General features: G+C 37.0%; 3 protein-coding genes across 6 annotated transcripts; 2 read left to right on the top strand and 1 right to left on the bottom strand.

Moving 5' to 3' along the window:
* Positions 1-2,323: 2,323 nt before the first annotated feature.
* Positions 2,324-11,304, bottom strand: LOC120776474 (F-box/WD repeat-containing protein 7). Of its 3 annotated transcripts, none has more exons than XM_040107146.1 (8): positions 11,141-11,304; positions 6,650-7,984; positions 4,426-6,561; positions 4,152-4,333; positions 3,857-4,082; positions 3,516-3,726; positions 3,262-3,433; positions 2,324-3,185 (listed from the first exon to the last, which is right to left on the bottom strand). In XM_040107146.1, the coding sequence occupies exons 2-8, from the start codon at positions 7,943-7,945 to the stop codon at positions 3,074-3,076; spliced, it is 4,335 nt and encodes a 1,444-aa protein (XP_039963080.1). In that variant the 5' UTR covers positions 7,946-7,984; positions 11,141-11,304; the 3' UTR covers positions 2,324-3,073. The 3 variants fall into 3 exon arrangements, with proteins under 3 accessions (XP_039963080.1, XP_039963081.1, XP_039963082.1); XM_040107147.1 differs by lacking the exon at positions 11,141-11,304 and adding an exon at positions 10,381-10,441; XM_040107148.1 differs by lacking the exon at positions 11,141-11,304 and adding an exon at positions 9,954-10,017.
* A 726-nt stretch (positions 11,305-12,030) lies between these two features.
* Positions 12,031-14,035, top strand: LOC120778515 (nedd8-activating enzyme E1 regulatory subunit). Its single transcript, XM_040110349.1, has 6 exons — positions 12,031-12,327; positions 12,376-12,748; positions 12,839-12,974; positions 13,029-13,493; positions 13,549-13,797; positions 13,858-14,035. The coding sequence occupies exons 1-6, from the start codon at positions 12,095-12,097 to the stop codon at positions 13,968-13,970; spliced, it is 1,569 nt and encodes a 522-aa protein (XP_039966283.1). The 5' UTR covers positions 12,031-12,094; the 3' UTR covers positions 13,971-14,035.
* Positions 14,036-14,234: 199 nt separating this feature from the next.
* LOC120778314 (zinc finger protein 888) lies at positions 14,235-16,370 on the top strand. Of its 2 annotated transcripts, XM_040110108.1 has the most exons (3): positions 14,235-15,115; positions 15,182-15,768; positions 15,829-16,370. In XM_040110108.1, the coding sequence occupies exons 1-3, from the start codon at positions 14,596-14,598 to the stop codon at positions 16,198-16,200; spliced, it is 1,479 nt and encodes a 492-aa protein (XP_039966042.1). In that variant the 5' UTR covers positions 14,235-14,595; the 3' UTR covers positions 16,201-16,370. The 2 variants fall into 2 exon arrangements, with proteins under 2 accessions (XP_039966042.1, XP_039966041.1); XM_040110107.1 differs by having other exon boundaries at positions 14,235-15,768.

The following is a 16,370-nucleotide window of genomic DNA, read 5'->3' as shown; positions in this document are numbered from 1 at the left end:
CAGGTGACCATATTGGTGCGACAATGCGCAATTAAAGCAAGTTTTCCAACCTTTGTGTAATAAATAAAAATGCACGTTCCTATATTTTGTTTACATTTACTGTATTTTATTAATCAATTTATGAATTTATTGCGATTATAGATATATGTATGTAATTGTTTTGCATTCCATTATAGTATATATGCAATTAATTTGTTTTTTAGAGTTTTAGTACATTAATTATTGGATGCTTTTACACTAATAGCTGTTACGCTTGCGCGCGCGCACAAATCAAGCAAACAACAAGCAAGCGTCTGTGGTGTACCCAACGAGTGGCGTCGTGATGAAACGATGAAATAATGAATTGATGATGAATGAATGTGTTTCGTCACTATATATATATATATATATATATATATATAACTACATATATTTATTTGTATTTGTATGTGTGTATATATTTACGCTTTATATACTGATTATGTGTGATCGTGGTGAGAAGCCAACACGTTTTTGTTTTGTTTTTTTTTAATTCGCTTGGCTTGTTGCTGCTGCTGTTGTTTTCATGCGACGGCAAAATTTTGACCTGAACTTTAATGTATTATACTTGTATGTTTTTCATTCTTTTCGCATCGCTTTTTTGTTTTCTTATCCTTTTTGTTATACTTAAACTGATACAGTAATGTTATTAAAATATAGATTAGTTACTAATAAATCAGTCTATAATTAAAATTTAATATTCAATTTGTTTGCTTCTCTTTTATGCTTCACTTAATATATTCTATACGCACACACGCACACACACAGACACATAAACATGAATCGGCTTCCAGCGAACGAGCTTGCACATGTTACACCACGTGACTTATGTATAAACGAATATAAAATAAAACAATAATTTCATTAAAAACCCAAACTCAGGGGTTTTTTCATATGCTTATCAAAACGATTTGTTTTCAAAGGCTTAATAGTCATTTATAGTATATGTACTACATACCCTAGCTATCATGCATTGTGAGGCGTTGCCTATGCATGTGTGCGTTGCTACACAAATTCACAAATCTTATAAATACATTCAAACTTATGCTTGTGTGTACGGTTGTATCTTCTTCGATTTTTCGTTTACTAGCTGCGATAGGTTTGTATTTTTTGTTCAATTTGTTTTGCTTTTAGTTTTTTTCTCTATATAAATATGCATTCGGATTCTCTTTGCAGAAAATGTATGTGAAAATTCTTATGCATGGCAATATTCGTGGCAAATATAATTATTTTAAAATGTAACAAGCCATATTTCAAATTAATCAACTGAAGATTCGGACAGCGTTGCCTTAAAAATGTGTTGTTTGTTTCTTAAACGGACTATAACAATTGCGCGTTTGCTCTGAATGCTTTGAACGAAGCTAACAAATCGTGAAAATACAAATTATTACCATAATAATAATTAAAAAAAATACTACCTAACAACTGTATGTGAATGTTTGGTTTGATAACACAATTTAAACAAAACTATTAACGTGATGACTCTTTAAACTTGAGTTGTTTAAAAAAAAAGTAAAACAGAAATTTACTAATTTTTTTGTAACAAATTACGCACCACCAAATGCACAACGAAAAACTGTGCCGAATGGTGGGGTCTGTGGAAGAACATAATTTTCGTTTGAAAATCTCTAAATAAAATCGTTTACAATTACTTCAACGCGCATGAGTATGCTTGAAATACTTGCTGTTCGCAAATTGCTAGAGGATTTAAGCTTTGCCAACAACATAAAAAGATTTAACAGTACAATAGTAAGGAAAGAAAATAAAAAAAAAAACAAAAACGTGAGGGGATAATGCACAATATCTGCATATCGAAATATATATGTATGCAGCTAAGTGTTGAAGCATGAAATATGTAAATTTTACAACAACTTCAATTGACATTATTTTATAAGTAAGTAGGTAGGTATGTTTATAAACGCAAACCAAATCGCTACGCATACTCGTACATGATAAGATTATAAAGCTCTCATTATTAATATGATCTATATTGTTACGATTTTCCACTGTTTTATCAGACGAATTCGTTTAAAATGTGTTAAGTTCAAACTCTATAACTTAAATTAATTGAAATATGTAAACATTAAAAATACAAATTAGTTGTACTACTAACACAAAAAATATGTGTATAAATGTTTTGAATTTCCTCTTGTTGTTGTATGTGCGAATATGTAAAACGAATTACCAAAATTAAATTTTCTGAACTCTACACGGTTTTGCTCTCTTTTTTACACGCGATTGTAACGGTACAACTTTTTTCTCACTTTTTTTTCTTTACACACCATTATAACGGTACATCTTTTTGTTCTCATTTTTTACATGCGGTTATAACGGTACATCTTTTTGCTTTCTTGTTTTCTTTACACGCCATAATAACGGTACATTATTTTGCTCTCTTTTTTTCCTTTACACTTTTAACGGTACATTGCCATATTTCTTGGAGCTAGACACAATTTTATCGATATACCCAACTGGAGGATTTAGGCATGGAATTTTATGAATTTTCATTTCTGCATGATAAATGAATTTTAAGCAAATTCATGAAGAGTTTTCAACTAAATTGAAGTTAAGTAATTTAAACAAGTTCTGCTTAATATTGAGAGCCAGCTTTGTATGCACGTCCTCCAATTGGGCACCGCCTATTTCAATTATTACCAATTATTATATGCGAATTGCAGCAGTTAATTTCACTGTTAGTTCAGATAGCATTTGGAATACATATATCTATGCACCCAATAACGTCATGTTTTTGTTTGCCGGCATTTTCTTAACATGACATCAGGGTAAACCATTATTTTCGTACTAAACTTAGGGAGGTAAAATTCCAGCAGAAATTTGTGTGGCGCGCGTGTACATGACATTAGAAAAATTGCATCGCTTTGGACAATTTCAACGAAATCCGTATACATACAAACATGTGACTCGTTTGTCGAGTCTTATGTGAGGTGTTTGCTTTTTTTTTGCTGACATGCTGCCACTATGAATTTCTGCTCCTTAGGTGTAATATGTTTAATTAGATGTAGTATTTATTTGCAGCAACCGGTTGTCACATTTTCTATGAACATTTTACACAAGCTCCTTCTACATCAAAGTCCAAAACCATGAGTTTGGTTTCTTCCGTACCATTACGCGAACCGACTGCGCATATTAATTTCGTATCGTTCGCTCTAAACAAAACAATCGAGACCCAATACCGTTAGGAATAATTTGATATTGAAAAACTCTTCTGTGTTCATTACATACCTTATGCGCCAGACAACGCCACCCGAGCCGCCCGAATCCAGTGCGACCAAGTTACGTATGAATTCACCAGTTTTCACATCCCACAGCTTCACGGTGCCATCATCAGAGCTCGTTACCACAAAACGTGAATTGAATTGCAAGCACGTTACAGCCGATTGATGTTTATTGGGACCTAAATGTATAAAATTTATATGTTAGTAATATTAGATTGCATGAATGAAACCACTTTCGGAGTGAAAATGTTTTGCACTCACCTGACAAAGTTTGCAAGCATTGCCCTGTTGTGATATCCCAAACTTTCACCGTGGAATCCGCATTACCAGACACCAAAATATTCTGTCGCAATTCCATGCCAGATGTCAGACTTTGATGACCCATGAGTATATGCTTCAAATTACCAGTCTCAACGTCCCAAACTCGTATAGAGGTATCTAACGAACCGGATACCACGTGTATTCCATCGAACTATAAATAGTGGAAGAATAAAAATTTCAATAAACATTTTCGATAATAAACGATAAATTTATGATAATCGATATTATAACGTAAATAATACATCACTTTCCCATTAAAAACAATAGTAAACATATTTTACCTGCAAGGAATAAACACGATTTGAGTGCCCAGAAAGGGTGTGTAGACATTCCTGCCGTTCGGGATGCCAAATCTTCACCATGTAATCATAAGCTCCCGACACTATCAATTTGCCATCATATTGCACACAACGCACCGCCGCCAAATGACCCATCAAAACATGCAAACATATACCTTGCACAATATCCCAAACACGTAAAGTCGCATCGCGCGAACCACTGACAACTCTACAACAAAAAAAAAAATTTAAACATCGTGATGCGCTTTCAGCAATTATTAAATTACTTTATACTTACTTATTGCCGTGTAAATGCATACATCGCACGGTGGATGTATGCCCCTGCAATGTGTGTAAACATTGGCCGGAATCCATGTCCCAGACTTTCAGCGTGCGATCGGTACTACCTGAGATTATTATATTACCCGCCATCTGTGAGGACCAGACGCCACCAGTGTGACCAACCAGCGTGCGTAAACACTATAAATAAAACACCACAATTAATATGTGTAAATGTCAACGATAATATTAAAGATATGGATTATATAGCGTTAATGCAGCACCCAACTTACCCTGCCAGTCACAGCCGACCAAACCTTCAATGTATTGTCATCTGAGCCCGACACTATGCGGTTGCCGGAAAATTGGAGGCAAGTGATAACATGATCGTCATGCCCTTTCAGTACCTTCGGTTCGCGTATTGGTCGCGAACGCCAATTCATTTCGATTATATGCTGGCGCATATATGCCGCTTTCCATGGTGAGGCAATTGGTGGCATATTGCCCGCACGTCCGCGCTTCGGTCGATCCGTACGCGGCTCCGTGAGTATTTGCGCTTTGCGACATTTCTCCTTCCACAACAAATTATCGTCGCATAAAAAGCGCCAACTGCGACAAGTCTGCGCAGCACGCAACAAATCTTTTGGATCCAAATAAGTAAGCACTTGCAATGCTAACTCACGCGGCAGCAGTGAAATAAAGTCGCGTTGGAATTGTGGTTCAATCACTTTCATCATGTGACGAACTTGTGTTGGCTCGCAATACTCAATCAGACGATCGATGGCCATAAGTCGCTCAACATGTGTCCAACGTTGAAATTGTGTCAGCCAATGTTGTAATTCGGGAGGTGGATTCTCACGTGTAGGTATTATGGAACGCGGAGTTCGACGACCCACAGGCGAGTTATTGATGGCTGACAGTGGTACCAATTGCGTTGAAGTTGTGGAGGGTTTAACTACTAAAGCACTACAGTGGCGTGGAGTTAACGCAAAATCATAAGCTATACGCTTTCTTCCATTAACATCGTCAATGCTGGCAGTATTACCGCTGCTGGATATTACTGCATTGGCGTTGGCATCCGGCAAACGGCTATCGTATTTGCGCTTACGCTGTTGAGCGTTAATGTGCGCACAGGTGGATGCATTTTCGGCAGTGTTGTTCGCGCCGCCATTGCCACCCACCTCCTCTGATATCGAAACCATTTGTATATAATTTGACAGATCACCATCTTTGGCTGTGCAATTCGCGCTGACATCGGCACCAGCGCCGGTCGAAGAAATGTCAGCTCCATCAACGTCCGTCTCGTTTAAGCTGGTATTGCTACCGCCGTGACTGCTATTGCTTGCGCTGCTACTACTACTATGATTGCAAGTACATATTTCCTCATCGGAAGTGTTCTCGTCACAATCGGCCCACGAAGCTTCCTCATTATAATCAGACATAACTGCTTGAGCTGCAGCTTGGGCCAATGCTTTGAAAGCTTCAAGAGACATATCGTCAGGAGGATTGGTCAGCTGAGCTGCAAATTCGGCGCGTCGACGAAATCTTGCAGTAGTTGGAAGGGCATTGACATTTCCCGAATCCAATGAGCCAACAGAACGTCTAAGGTAACGTTCATTCGTTTGAGCGCTAGCGTGTACCTGACGTAAATTCTTCATGGACGGAGCATAATGACAGCGAGCAGACGAAGTTGAAGGTTGAGCGTCATCGAAAACAGGAATGACTTCGGCGCCTGTGGAAGCTGCAGCGAGTGCAGCATTATCTGCAGCTACGGCTACAACGGCATGCATAGAACTTGTGCGACTACAGCCTCCTACATCGGACTTATCAACCAATATATAGGGTATTAGTTGTTGTTGTTGTTGCTGCTGCTGCTGCTGTGGTTGTTGCGGCTGCTGTGGCTGTTGCGGCTGCTGCTGCTGTTGCACTCGCTGTCCACAATTGATGGTTGTTGATGTACTACTCATAAGACTGTCATTCGAATTAGAGTTTGAGTATATTTCCGCTCCCCCGCCGCCAACTGTGCAAGCCGCGGCGCCGGGCAATGATGAGGATGAAGTCGGTGTGGCAGTAGGTGCCTCTACAATTACTGAAGATGCTGCAGACGAAGATAATGAAGATGAAGAAGATGATGCGGTTGAGGAGGACGAAGAAGCAGTTGTAGATGTAGATGCCGACGAAACGGAATTCGTAAACGTATGGGAGGATGATGTTAACGATGTCACACTGTTCTTATTGCCGGTTTGTGTTGATTTTAGCTGTGTTTTGGAATTGTTGGCACCTTTGGTTCGATCTTGAAATGATTGTGTTTGCCGGTGTAAGGGATGACTTAGAGAAGAGCACAAATTAAGTTTGGCAGTAGATTTGGTTAAACGACTGGTGTGAGGGCGACTACTTGTTGGCGTTGACGTTGGATCCTTGTAAGCGCACTAAAAAAAAAGAACGTTAATAATCATATAAGTACATATAACTTAAAAAAACAATAAATAGTACAACATATAAACAAGTAATAAATACCTTGCTGTCAGATGAAACGGCACGACCAACACCGTTGTGACTGCTATTATTTATATTGCTGCTGCTGCTGGGACAATCATCTCCCAACTCCAACTGTTCCTGTTGGCTTCCTGAGTCTTTTTGCTGATTCTGCATACATGACGATTTTATCAGCCTTAAGTTAAGCATGTTTTTCTTCGCGACTGTGCTATTTTTCAAAATAATACCACCTGTCAACCGCTGTTCTTCCTCGAAATCGGTGCGTTCTATCGCATCAATCGTTTCGATATCGGCAATTTGTGGTCTTGGTAATACTTCAATATTATTTTCGTTGCTTTTTGAACTGGAAGGACGTTCGCGTAGCTTTTCACTAGACGTGTTGCTTATGTTCATTTTTTTCAGTCGAAATGACATGCGATCAGGAAGTATTTCATAGCCATCAAGCCCTAAAAGTGCTGTTATTACGCTAGACTTAGCTTCGCCGGTTGTAGTTCGAGCATTGTTTTCATTCATTTTGCCAAATGGTTCTGCCTCATCTGTTTGCATAAATTCATCGCTCAGACGTTTGGGTTTTCCTGTTTTCTCACCAAACTCTCCTTTTTCACCACCACCGATATTATTTAGCTGAGCATGATGTTGATTTTGTTCCTCCACCACTGGTGTTTCGAGATAAATTGTCGCACCGTGCCCATTCGTCACAATAACGCTGCCCATATCATTGCTCAATTGACTATTGGTACTGTTTGTCGAAAAACGATTGGGCTCATGCTGATTGGAATTATCTTCCAAACAATGCTGATTAATATCATTTTCATTGGCAGGCGCTAAAGATACATCTTCCACTTCCGCTACCTCGCTTCCCGGTACAACACCTTCATCATCGTCATCATCATCATCATCATTTATTACAAAAACTTCTGAGACATCGAAAAATTTCTTGTTGGTGCATGATGTGTCATCTGACACTCCCACCAATTTAATTGTATCTGTAGAAGAACTGTCGTCCACCACAACTTCTCTGTGCCCATCTGAACTGTTTGGCGGTAGAGAGTTGGACGAACTTATTTCAAATGTTTCCAATACACCGGAAGTAGTAGTTTCGTCGTCCAAAACTTCTGCAAAATCATGTCGTGAGTCAACGAATTCACCTTGCAACAGCGACATTGAGGCCGTATTCAAATTGAACGAAGTTGAAGGTTGTTGATTCAGTGATAATGAATCTGATTGTTCTTTTTTATTTTTATCGGCAGCAACAACGGTGGTTGTGGCAATGCCAAATATATTCGAATCAATAGATTTGGGACATTTTTCTTCCATAATACGGTACGACCAGCAGTTGTCTCCAAATATAGTACGCTGTAAGAAATAAATTGTCTTAGTAAGTAATAATACACATACATATAAATAAATTAAGGAGTGTAAGTATTTGTTTAGAAATATAGCAAATCATCAAGAGAAATTTAAATGCGCTTTAGTCTGAATATATTTTTATTAATTAGTTACGACATAGTACATACATTACCATACAAATTTTAATTTTTATAATAAATACATATTAATAACCTCTTGTTACTAGGCTCTAATATGCAAGTGCAGAAATTTGATATTGCATTCACCCACAGCGATTATGTAAACCAAAATTGAAGTAAATAAAATAATAAAAAAAAGACAATCAAAGAACTCTTGTTTGTACGGACGATGATCTTCTCGCACGAAATTCCCACAAGTATTCAGCAAACCATACTCGTACAACATATTGGTTGTTTGTATGGTAAAAACGTGTACTCATACTCGCAGGCGTTGTAGTGTACTCAACTCATCTCGCTGTGGACGGGTAGTGCAAATGCGAATTCAAAAATTCCCATACACACACTACCACAGCAGAAAAGACAGTAAGCTAACACAACAAAGGCAGTTTAAATTACACCAACAACAATGAAAAAACATTTAGTACTACACCATCAATGATGGCATTCAACAACAACAACAACTGATCACAAATAGTACCCATTGTCTCACGTTCAAATGGCGATTCTCATGGGTACATGCACACATACATATGTCAACTTATGTATTTCTCTATATAAAAGTACAAAAAAAAGAAAAAGTAAATAAAGCGAAAATCACATACAAACATACAAACATGTAAACTGCAAAAAAGAATCGGTGGGAAAGACAGTACATGAGTACGCAGCAGCCAGTCAACTAGCCAGTCAACTAGCCAGCAAACCCAACACACGATCCAACAATTCAAAGTGCCTGCCTGCCTATGAGAGGTTGCCTTTGTAGTAAAAAATAAAAAAGAATACCAATTGCATTACAATCAAAAGGAAATCACAAAAGTGCATTAAAGCAGAGTAAACGAGGCACAACGATCGAGCGTAACCAGAATGAAGACGATACTCAATGGATATGTGTAAATGAGTTAAACAGAACCCTGTCAAAAGGAGGAGCGAATGATCGAGTGATCAACGAAATAAATGAGACGAAAGAACTGCGACTAACTGGTGTCGGTGAATATTTTAAAATGGTGAGGAGCAAAGATTTTTTATAAAAAACAGTACAGTATCACACAAACGTGTGTTGATGACGACGAAGAAACGTATTGCTGCGTGCACCTTGCGGCAAAAATTTCTGCCGCAACCAAAAAAATATATACTTTGGTGGCGTTCTCCGTACATACACAGATAACGTCATTGAGGTACGCCAGCTGTTGTATTCCAATAGCATTTTACTGTTCATATACGATCTTTTGTGAGAAATATGTGTTTTCTTCATTTTTATACTTGTTCACAAAAAATTTTAAACGGTAACACATCTGGAAACACCGCCAATCAAAAGCAAATGTACTAAACAAATAATACATAACGAGACAATTTGAAAAGGTCATAAATATGTTAGCTCACACGTTCTTAAAGCTCATTGCGAACAACATAGCATTGAAATTTTCCTTTTTTTTACTTTGTAAAAGGTTTAGGATTTCACTTTTAATAATATTCTAATACGCTACCGTCCTGAATTCAACTTTGAGAAGAATTAATTAGACAACGGATACAATTTAATAATTTATTTAGCAGAACAAAACCACAAGTTCATTTCATCTCATCAAATGAATTTATGTTTATTAACGTCCGTTAAAGTTTTCTCACCACCAACATTATCAATATCTAGCGACATTTGTGTCGGTATGCTTTGCATTCTATTAAGAAACAATGTCTATGGTGTTAGCGGCGCTGCACGTTTACCTACCTATAAATTTCTAAGCTATTTATGAGCATCTTGCTGCGTTACTTGGACAATAGAATTCTCGCACACTGATTCTTACCTGAGAGAATGTATGCTTCTAATAAAATGAAGATGAAAAGATGAGCATAGCCCAAAAACTGACACTACATTATATGATGATTGCGGGGCAGAAGTCAACACAATGACTGACACAGCTGTGAATGTAATACTAGAGGTGCCTGTGCTTATAACGTCATACCATACTGAAAAATTTCTGAATAGGACGAGCTGCGGATTGCACTTATGTAGAGATTGACACATGTAACGGAATTTTATATTAATTGTACAGCAAAATCACAACTATATGAAGGATATATGTAAAATATGTATTTGCTGGAAAAATTGTATGTAACAATTTTGGATGGTTATATGTATATTACTAATTGTATGAAGAAAGAAACTTCAAATTTCATGCCAAAATTAATTAGAAAAACAAATATTTAGAAATGTATGTAAAATTGTCCAACCGGTGAGACTGCACGGATAAATATACCACGTCAAAATAAACTATTGAATCATAATTTTCACTACGAGCTTGTGTGAAACTGTTTTCAAAATAAAGATTAACCGAAGTCAACAACAAAGTTAAAATTTAACTAGTCAAAAATTATGCCGCTCCAAATTACTCGGGGGGAAATGCATAAAGACGACAAACGGGTAGCGACGCATCGAGTTCCGGTGCAGCTAACGTTTTTACACGGATAAAAAACAAATCGCATTACACACATATATGAACACAAAAAAATGAGAAAATGCCGACGTAGCAGAGCGAAGCAGAGACGCCATGAGTTTCACTACAGCATATACAGACATATTGCCACTGGTACTCCACCACATACACAAAATCGCACACGCGCTCGCACCGCTGTTAACAAACGTCACGCACCCCAAATCAGGAATTTTTGGTTTTTTCTTCTACTACTTTGGCTCCCCACCTTTTCACTGTTACTCTGCCCCATTCACGATGCACACACCACACACACATACACGTGTACAATGAGGACGATTACACTTGCAAATTAACGAAAAAATTTCACTGCAAATGGCCTCCAACTCGATGCATAACATGAAAATTTCAGAAATTCAGCACATTTTCCCCATTTTACATTGGAGAACATCTTTGACGATGATTGCAACTTCTTTTACGTTTCGTTTTATGCCTTTGTTGCTGTCACAAACCACTTTGAAGAATTTCAATTCTTCAATTATAGAAAAGCTTGCTCTCACCTTTCTGTGCACTTTATACGAATCAAATTATTGGGCCTTCTCTGTACACCGCGATTGCTACGCCCTTAACGTTAATTCAATTATTTTAGTATAACTAAAAGTTTTCTATGCAATTTTCTAATGTCCAAATACTTCTGAGTTCTTTCTTGCAAACTGTCGAATTCTTCAGTGAGTGAGACGTATAAAAATTGCCAGCCATTAAAAAAAGAACTTCGTATTTCTTCGTGTATCCAGTGCAGCCAAGTTTAAATCCCAGTGCTGCCGTACTGTTGGAATTTTTATATCATAAAATATTTTATGACAGTTTTCGATTGCAGAAAATTTGATATAATGTTAAAGGCTTCTTAATAAAATATTTTTTTTTTACGCAAATGAGCTGTTAATCTCTTTCTGCTAGATATTTTCCATTCACTTTCTGTATTTTTATTTCTATGCGTTTTGATTTTTGAACTTAGGGCCGTTGCGTCAATGGCTGGTTAGCTGCTACCTCTCAGTTAAGTTCCAGTTAACTTTACTTTCTATAAAGAACATTTTTAACCAGAACTTAACTGACTGATGGCTGCTAACCGGACTTTGAAACATTTACGAAGAGTAGATAACCGTTGCAACAACACAATTTGCAAATAACGTGAGCTGTCCTTTCCAATGATTTCTATTATCGACACGGATTTATTGCTAATAATATATACATATACATGTGTTTTTACATTAAATATTAATGTGACGTCGTATCCTGGTTTTAGTTATAGCATAACCATTTACTTGAATTTACAAATTGTAAGTAATGCCAATTGATTTATTTGTTCTGGCATCTCCCTGTTGTGACAGTTCTCCGACAAAAATCGAATAACAACAAAACAGTCTAAATGCAGAAATCAGCTGTTTTTCTGTGTTTTGTTAGGTCCAACATCTGCCATTGACCGCCTTCCGCATACAATAAATAGCAAGCAAGTAATGTCATCACCGGCGCCAAAATCTCCAGAACAATCAGATAAAAGCAGAAAATATGATCGTCAAATACGTTTATGGGGAGAACATGGGCAGAGCTTGTTGGAAAGTTCCACAATTTGTTTGCTGAATGCAACAGCACTGGGATGTGAAGTTCTGAAAAGTCTTGTCCTGCCCGGCATTGGTGGCTTCACTATCGTAGATGGAAACGTAGTCACCGAAGATGATTTGGGAATAAAGTATATAAATTAATAGTTTACAAACTATATTTAAAGCAATTTTTTCAGTTTCTTTTTGGACGCCTCATTTCTGGGTCAATCCAAAGCAAGAGCCTGCATGCAATTGCTTCAAGAATTAAACACAGACGTTAATGGTGATTTTGTGGATGAAAGTGTTGATTGGATACTATCAAACCGACCGGCATTTTTCGATACATTTGATGTAGTCATTGCATCGAATCTGAATGAAAAAGCTTTGTGGGGATTATCGGACCGTCTCTGGGAGGCAAATATTCCATTTATCTATTGCAGATCATTGGGCTTTTTTGGTTCTATTCGCTTACAAATAAAAGAACATTGTGTAATTGAATCACATCCCGATAATCGCCAGTACGATCTCCGACTAGAACAACCATTTCCCGCATTACAAAAACATTTCGAGGTAAATTGAATTGATTGAATGCATATAATTGGTTTATTGCTTTAAAGTATATGTCTTAAAATAGAAGTTTAATTTTTATTGTTTTTTTAGAGCACAGAAATTACTAGTAAGGTTCCATGGCTGTTGGTGCTTAATAAATTCCTGCAAGTATGGAAACAGAAGTACGGCGGACACTTTCCCGCGAATTATAAGCAAAAGTCGGAACTGAAAGAAATGATTCGCGCAGGTAAACTAATAAATTCACATAAATGATTTATTTACCAAATTAAAAAAATTTCAGCAATGACGGCGGATGAGGAAAATTATGAAGAAGCCATTAAAGCGGTAAATACTGCTTTAGGTGGAGGTAAGGTGCCTTCTTCGATCAAATCGATTTTCCAGGATAATGCTTGTACAAACCTTAACAAACAAAGTAGCGCCTTCTGGATAATAACCAAAGCTTTAAAAGAATTTGTAGAGAATGATAATAATGGGTTGTTGCCACTTCCTGGTGTGCTTCCGGATATGACTGCTGACACTGAACCATATATAACATTGCAAAACATTTATCGTCAACAAGCTTTACATGATGCAGACAACGTTTATCGCAAATGTCAGAAATACTTAAAAGAACTTGGTTTGCCTGAAGACACCATTAGTGAAAAAACAGTACGCTTATTTTGCAAAGAAGCAGCTAGTCTAGCAGTTTTACGTGGCACTAAAATTACTGATGAAAATGCTAAAAGCAGTAACATACTTTCATTCGGTTTGTTTAATGCATTGATTTATGTTGAATATTTTGCTTACTATTGATTTTTTAGTTGATGATTTAGAGATTCAAGGTACGCTTGCTGAACATTATGTAGCCCTACGTGCATACGAGCGTTTTGTATCGGAATGTGGCAATGCACCGGGTGAATGTTACGTTGAAAACGATGTGAAAGAGCTTAAAACGGTCGCAAGTAAAATGCTATCGGATTGGGGGGTTCATGCCTCCATTAGTGATGACTTGATACATGAAATTTGTCGTTACGGTGGCTCGGAGATACATTCAATATCAGCGTTCATAGGTAATGTGTACATAATTGTAGCCATTTTTTAAATAATATAAAAATTTGTTCATTTAACAGGTGGTTGTGTAGCCCAAGAGGTCATAAAGATTGTAACCAAACAATATAAACCTATCGACAATACGTTTTTATACAATGCCATTACTTCCGAAACAACAACATTTAAACTTTAAAGGTTTGCATTTTGTATGCTAATGCGAAAAATCTAACAAATATATACTATCAAATTCCAATTATACCTTGCCTTTTTCAATATGTGTAAAATATATTTTTCTTCTATCCGAGAAAGTAAATGGTATTTGTTTGACGTAGCGAAGACATGAACCAGAAATATCAGATTAAACTTGGCAGTCCTGTTTTGATTGCAATAGGGCTCCTAAAACAGCTGATGAAATAAAATGCATATAAGTAATTTGACGTAAACAATAATATTTTGATAGCGTATTTTGATTAACACTTATCGATCCAAACGGGATTAGATCGTATTCTGATAAAACCCTTTAGTGCAATTAACAATTTTAAAGTTCATTATACACCGATCTAATTTTGACATAAATATAACGTGTTTAGGTATTTTGGAACTGTTGATAAGGTGCATTTCTTGATGTAGGAATGCGGTTCCAGAATTATCACATAGAAGGAAATGCTGCTTCCATATTTCTGTTTGTAAAGATGCATTCTAAATTTAAAGTTGCTGATCAAATATAAGTTAGTGGCTGTCATATTTCTACCACCTAACGGTTAAGTCTAGTTGTTTATCAACCACTCTAATATGTACATTCGTTTAAACCCCACAAAATGGATGAACTATACAATACATGCCGTGCTTGTGCAAAAGATTTAAACTCACACAAATATTTAAATGCAATGAATAAAGTTAACATATTCGAAGCACCGGATATCGCAAAGAAACTTGCCAGCTGTATCTCAGTAGAGCTATCTCTTGCAGACGAATATCCAAAATTTTTATGCGAATGTTGTTATCAGAAAGTTAACGATTTCCATCAGTTTCGAGAAATGTGCAGGGAATCAATCCAACATTTTGAAGAGCTGATATTGGCTAAGAAATCATTGTTTTCAGAGGACGAAGTCCCTATTTCAATATTGGAAGATCAGTCGAGAAGCCTTACTCGAGTGAACGAACTAAATCATCTTGAAGATAGTTCTGTTAAATATCAAGATGATTTGGAAAAGCAAACAGAAGTAGATGATTATAATAAGAAATATGAAATAGAAAATGCAGAATACTGTGAACAAGTAATGTCAACGCCGAACGTGCATGGTCATGATGAAAACAACTGCGATTCTGATGTTGTGGATAACCTCAGCAACAATTCTTTTCTTAATGAAACCTGTAAAAGTTACGAAAATGTTGCTACAGTTAAATTAAATAATATTAGAAGGGTAAAATCAGAAAAAACGAGTCTAAAAAAATTGTCTGATTGCGAAACGAAAATAATTTACCGTTGTGATATCTGCCCGTCACGATTTTTTGTTGAGCATCGTCTCATTGCGCACAAACGCGAACATGAAGGCCTTATGCCGTATCCTTGTACGCAAGAGAGATGCACCAAAGCATTTAATCGTAGAAGCGCATTGGCAAGGCATCTTAGACAGCATGAGGGATATAGTTTTCAGTACGCTTGCGATCAAGGCGGTTGTGACAAAGTGTATAAGCACAAGCCAACATTAGTGATGCATCAGCGCAAATATCATAAATTGGGGCCGGAGTTAAAAACGCACATTTGTGAGATTTGTGGCAAAGTATTTAAAACGACCACAATGCTAAACGATCATCATTACACGCACAAGGACAAATCGGAACGTCCCTATGCGTGCGACCAGCCAAAATGCATGCGTCGATTCTCAAATAAGGATAAGCTGAAGGTGCATCTAATGCGACATGCTGGAATTAAGAACTATGTGTGTCCACATTGCGGCATGCGCAAAACCACAATGAACGAGTTGAAGGTACCTGCTTTTAATGCACTATAAAAACACTTTTCTATATTTTCCTTTCATTCTTTCCAGGTGCATATTAATTATCATACGCTGGAACGTACATGGCCATGTCGGTTTTGCACACACATTTGTAATAGCTCAGGCAATTTAAAAACACATGTACGCACTGTGCATGAGCGTGCCAAAGATTATGCATGCCGCTATTGTGAGCGCACTTTTGCTAAGCCAGACACGCGCAAGTACCATGAAATGACCCACACGGGCGAGAAACCGAACGAATGCCCGGAATGTGGTAAACGCTTTTTACAACCTGCAGCATTGCGCACGCATCGTAAGATTCATCAGCGACAAGGTGTGCATAGTTCAAAAGCGAAAAAATGTGAAAAGAAGACACCTGCGCAAGAAACTGTACTCAAAAATGCGGAAAATACGGAATACTAAGGAAAGTAATGTGAAAAAATGATGACTTGATCGGCACGATCATTTAACCTTGCGAATCTAACGAAATTCGTGGGAAATTAAATATACAACATCCAAGCACATTTTTTTATTAAAAGTTCATTCTTTATTTTCTTAAAAAATATTAAACTATACTACGTCCACATATATAG

Source organism: Bactrocera tryoni, chromosome 5 (assembly GCF_016617805.1).
Source record: "Bactrocera tryoni isolate S06 chromosome 5, CSIRO_BtryS06_freeze2, whole genome shotgun sequence".
Lineage (NCBI taxonomy): Eukaryota > Metazoa > Arthropoda > Insecta > Diptera > Tephritidae > Bactrocera > Bactrocera tryoni.
Note: the sequence above shows the minus strand (reverse complement) of the source record. Positions and strands in the feature narration are given on the sequence as shown.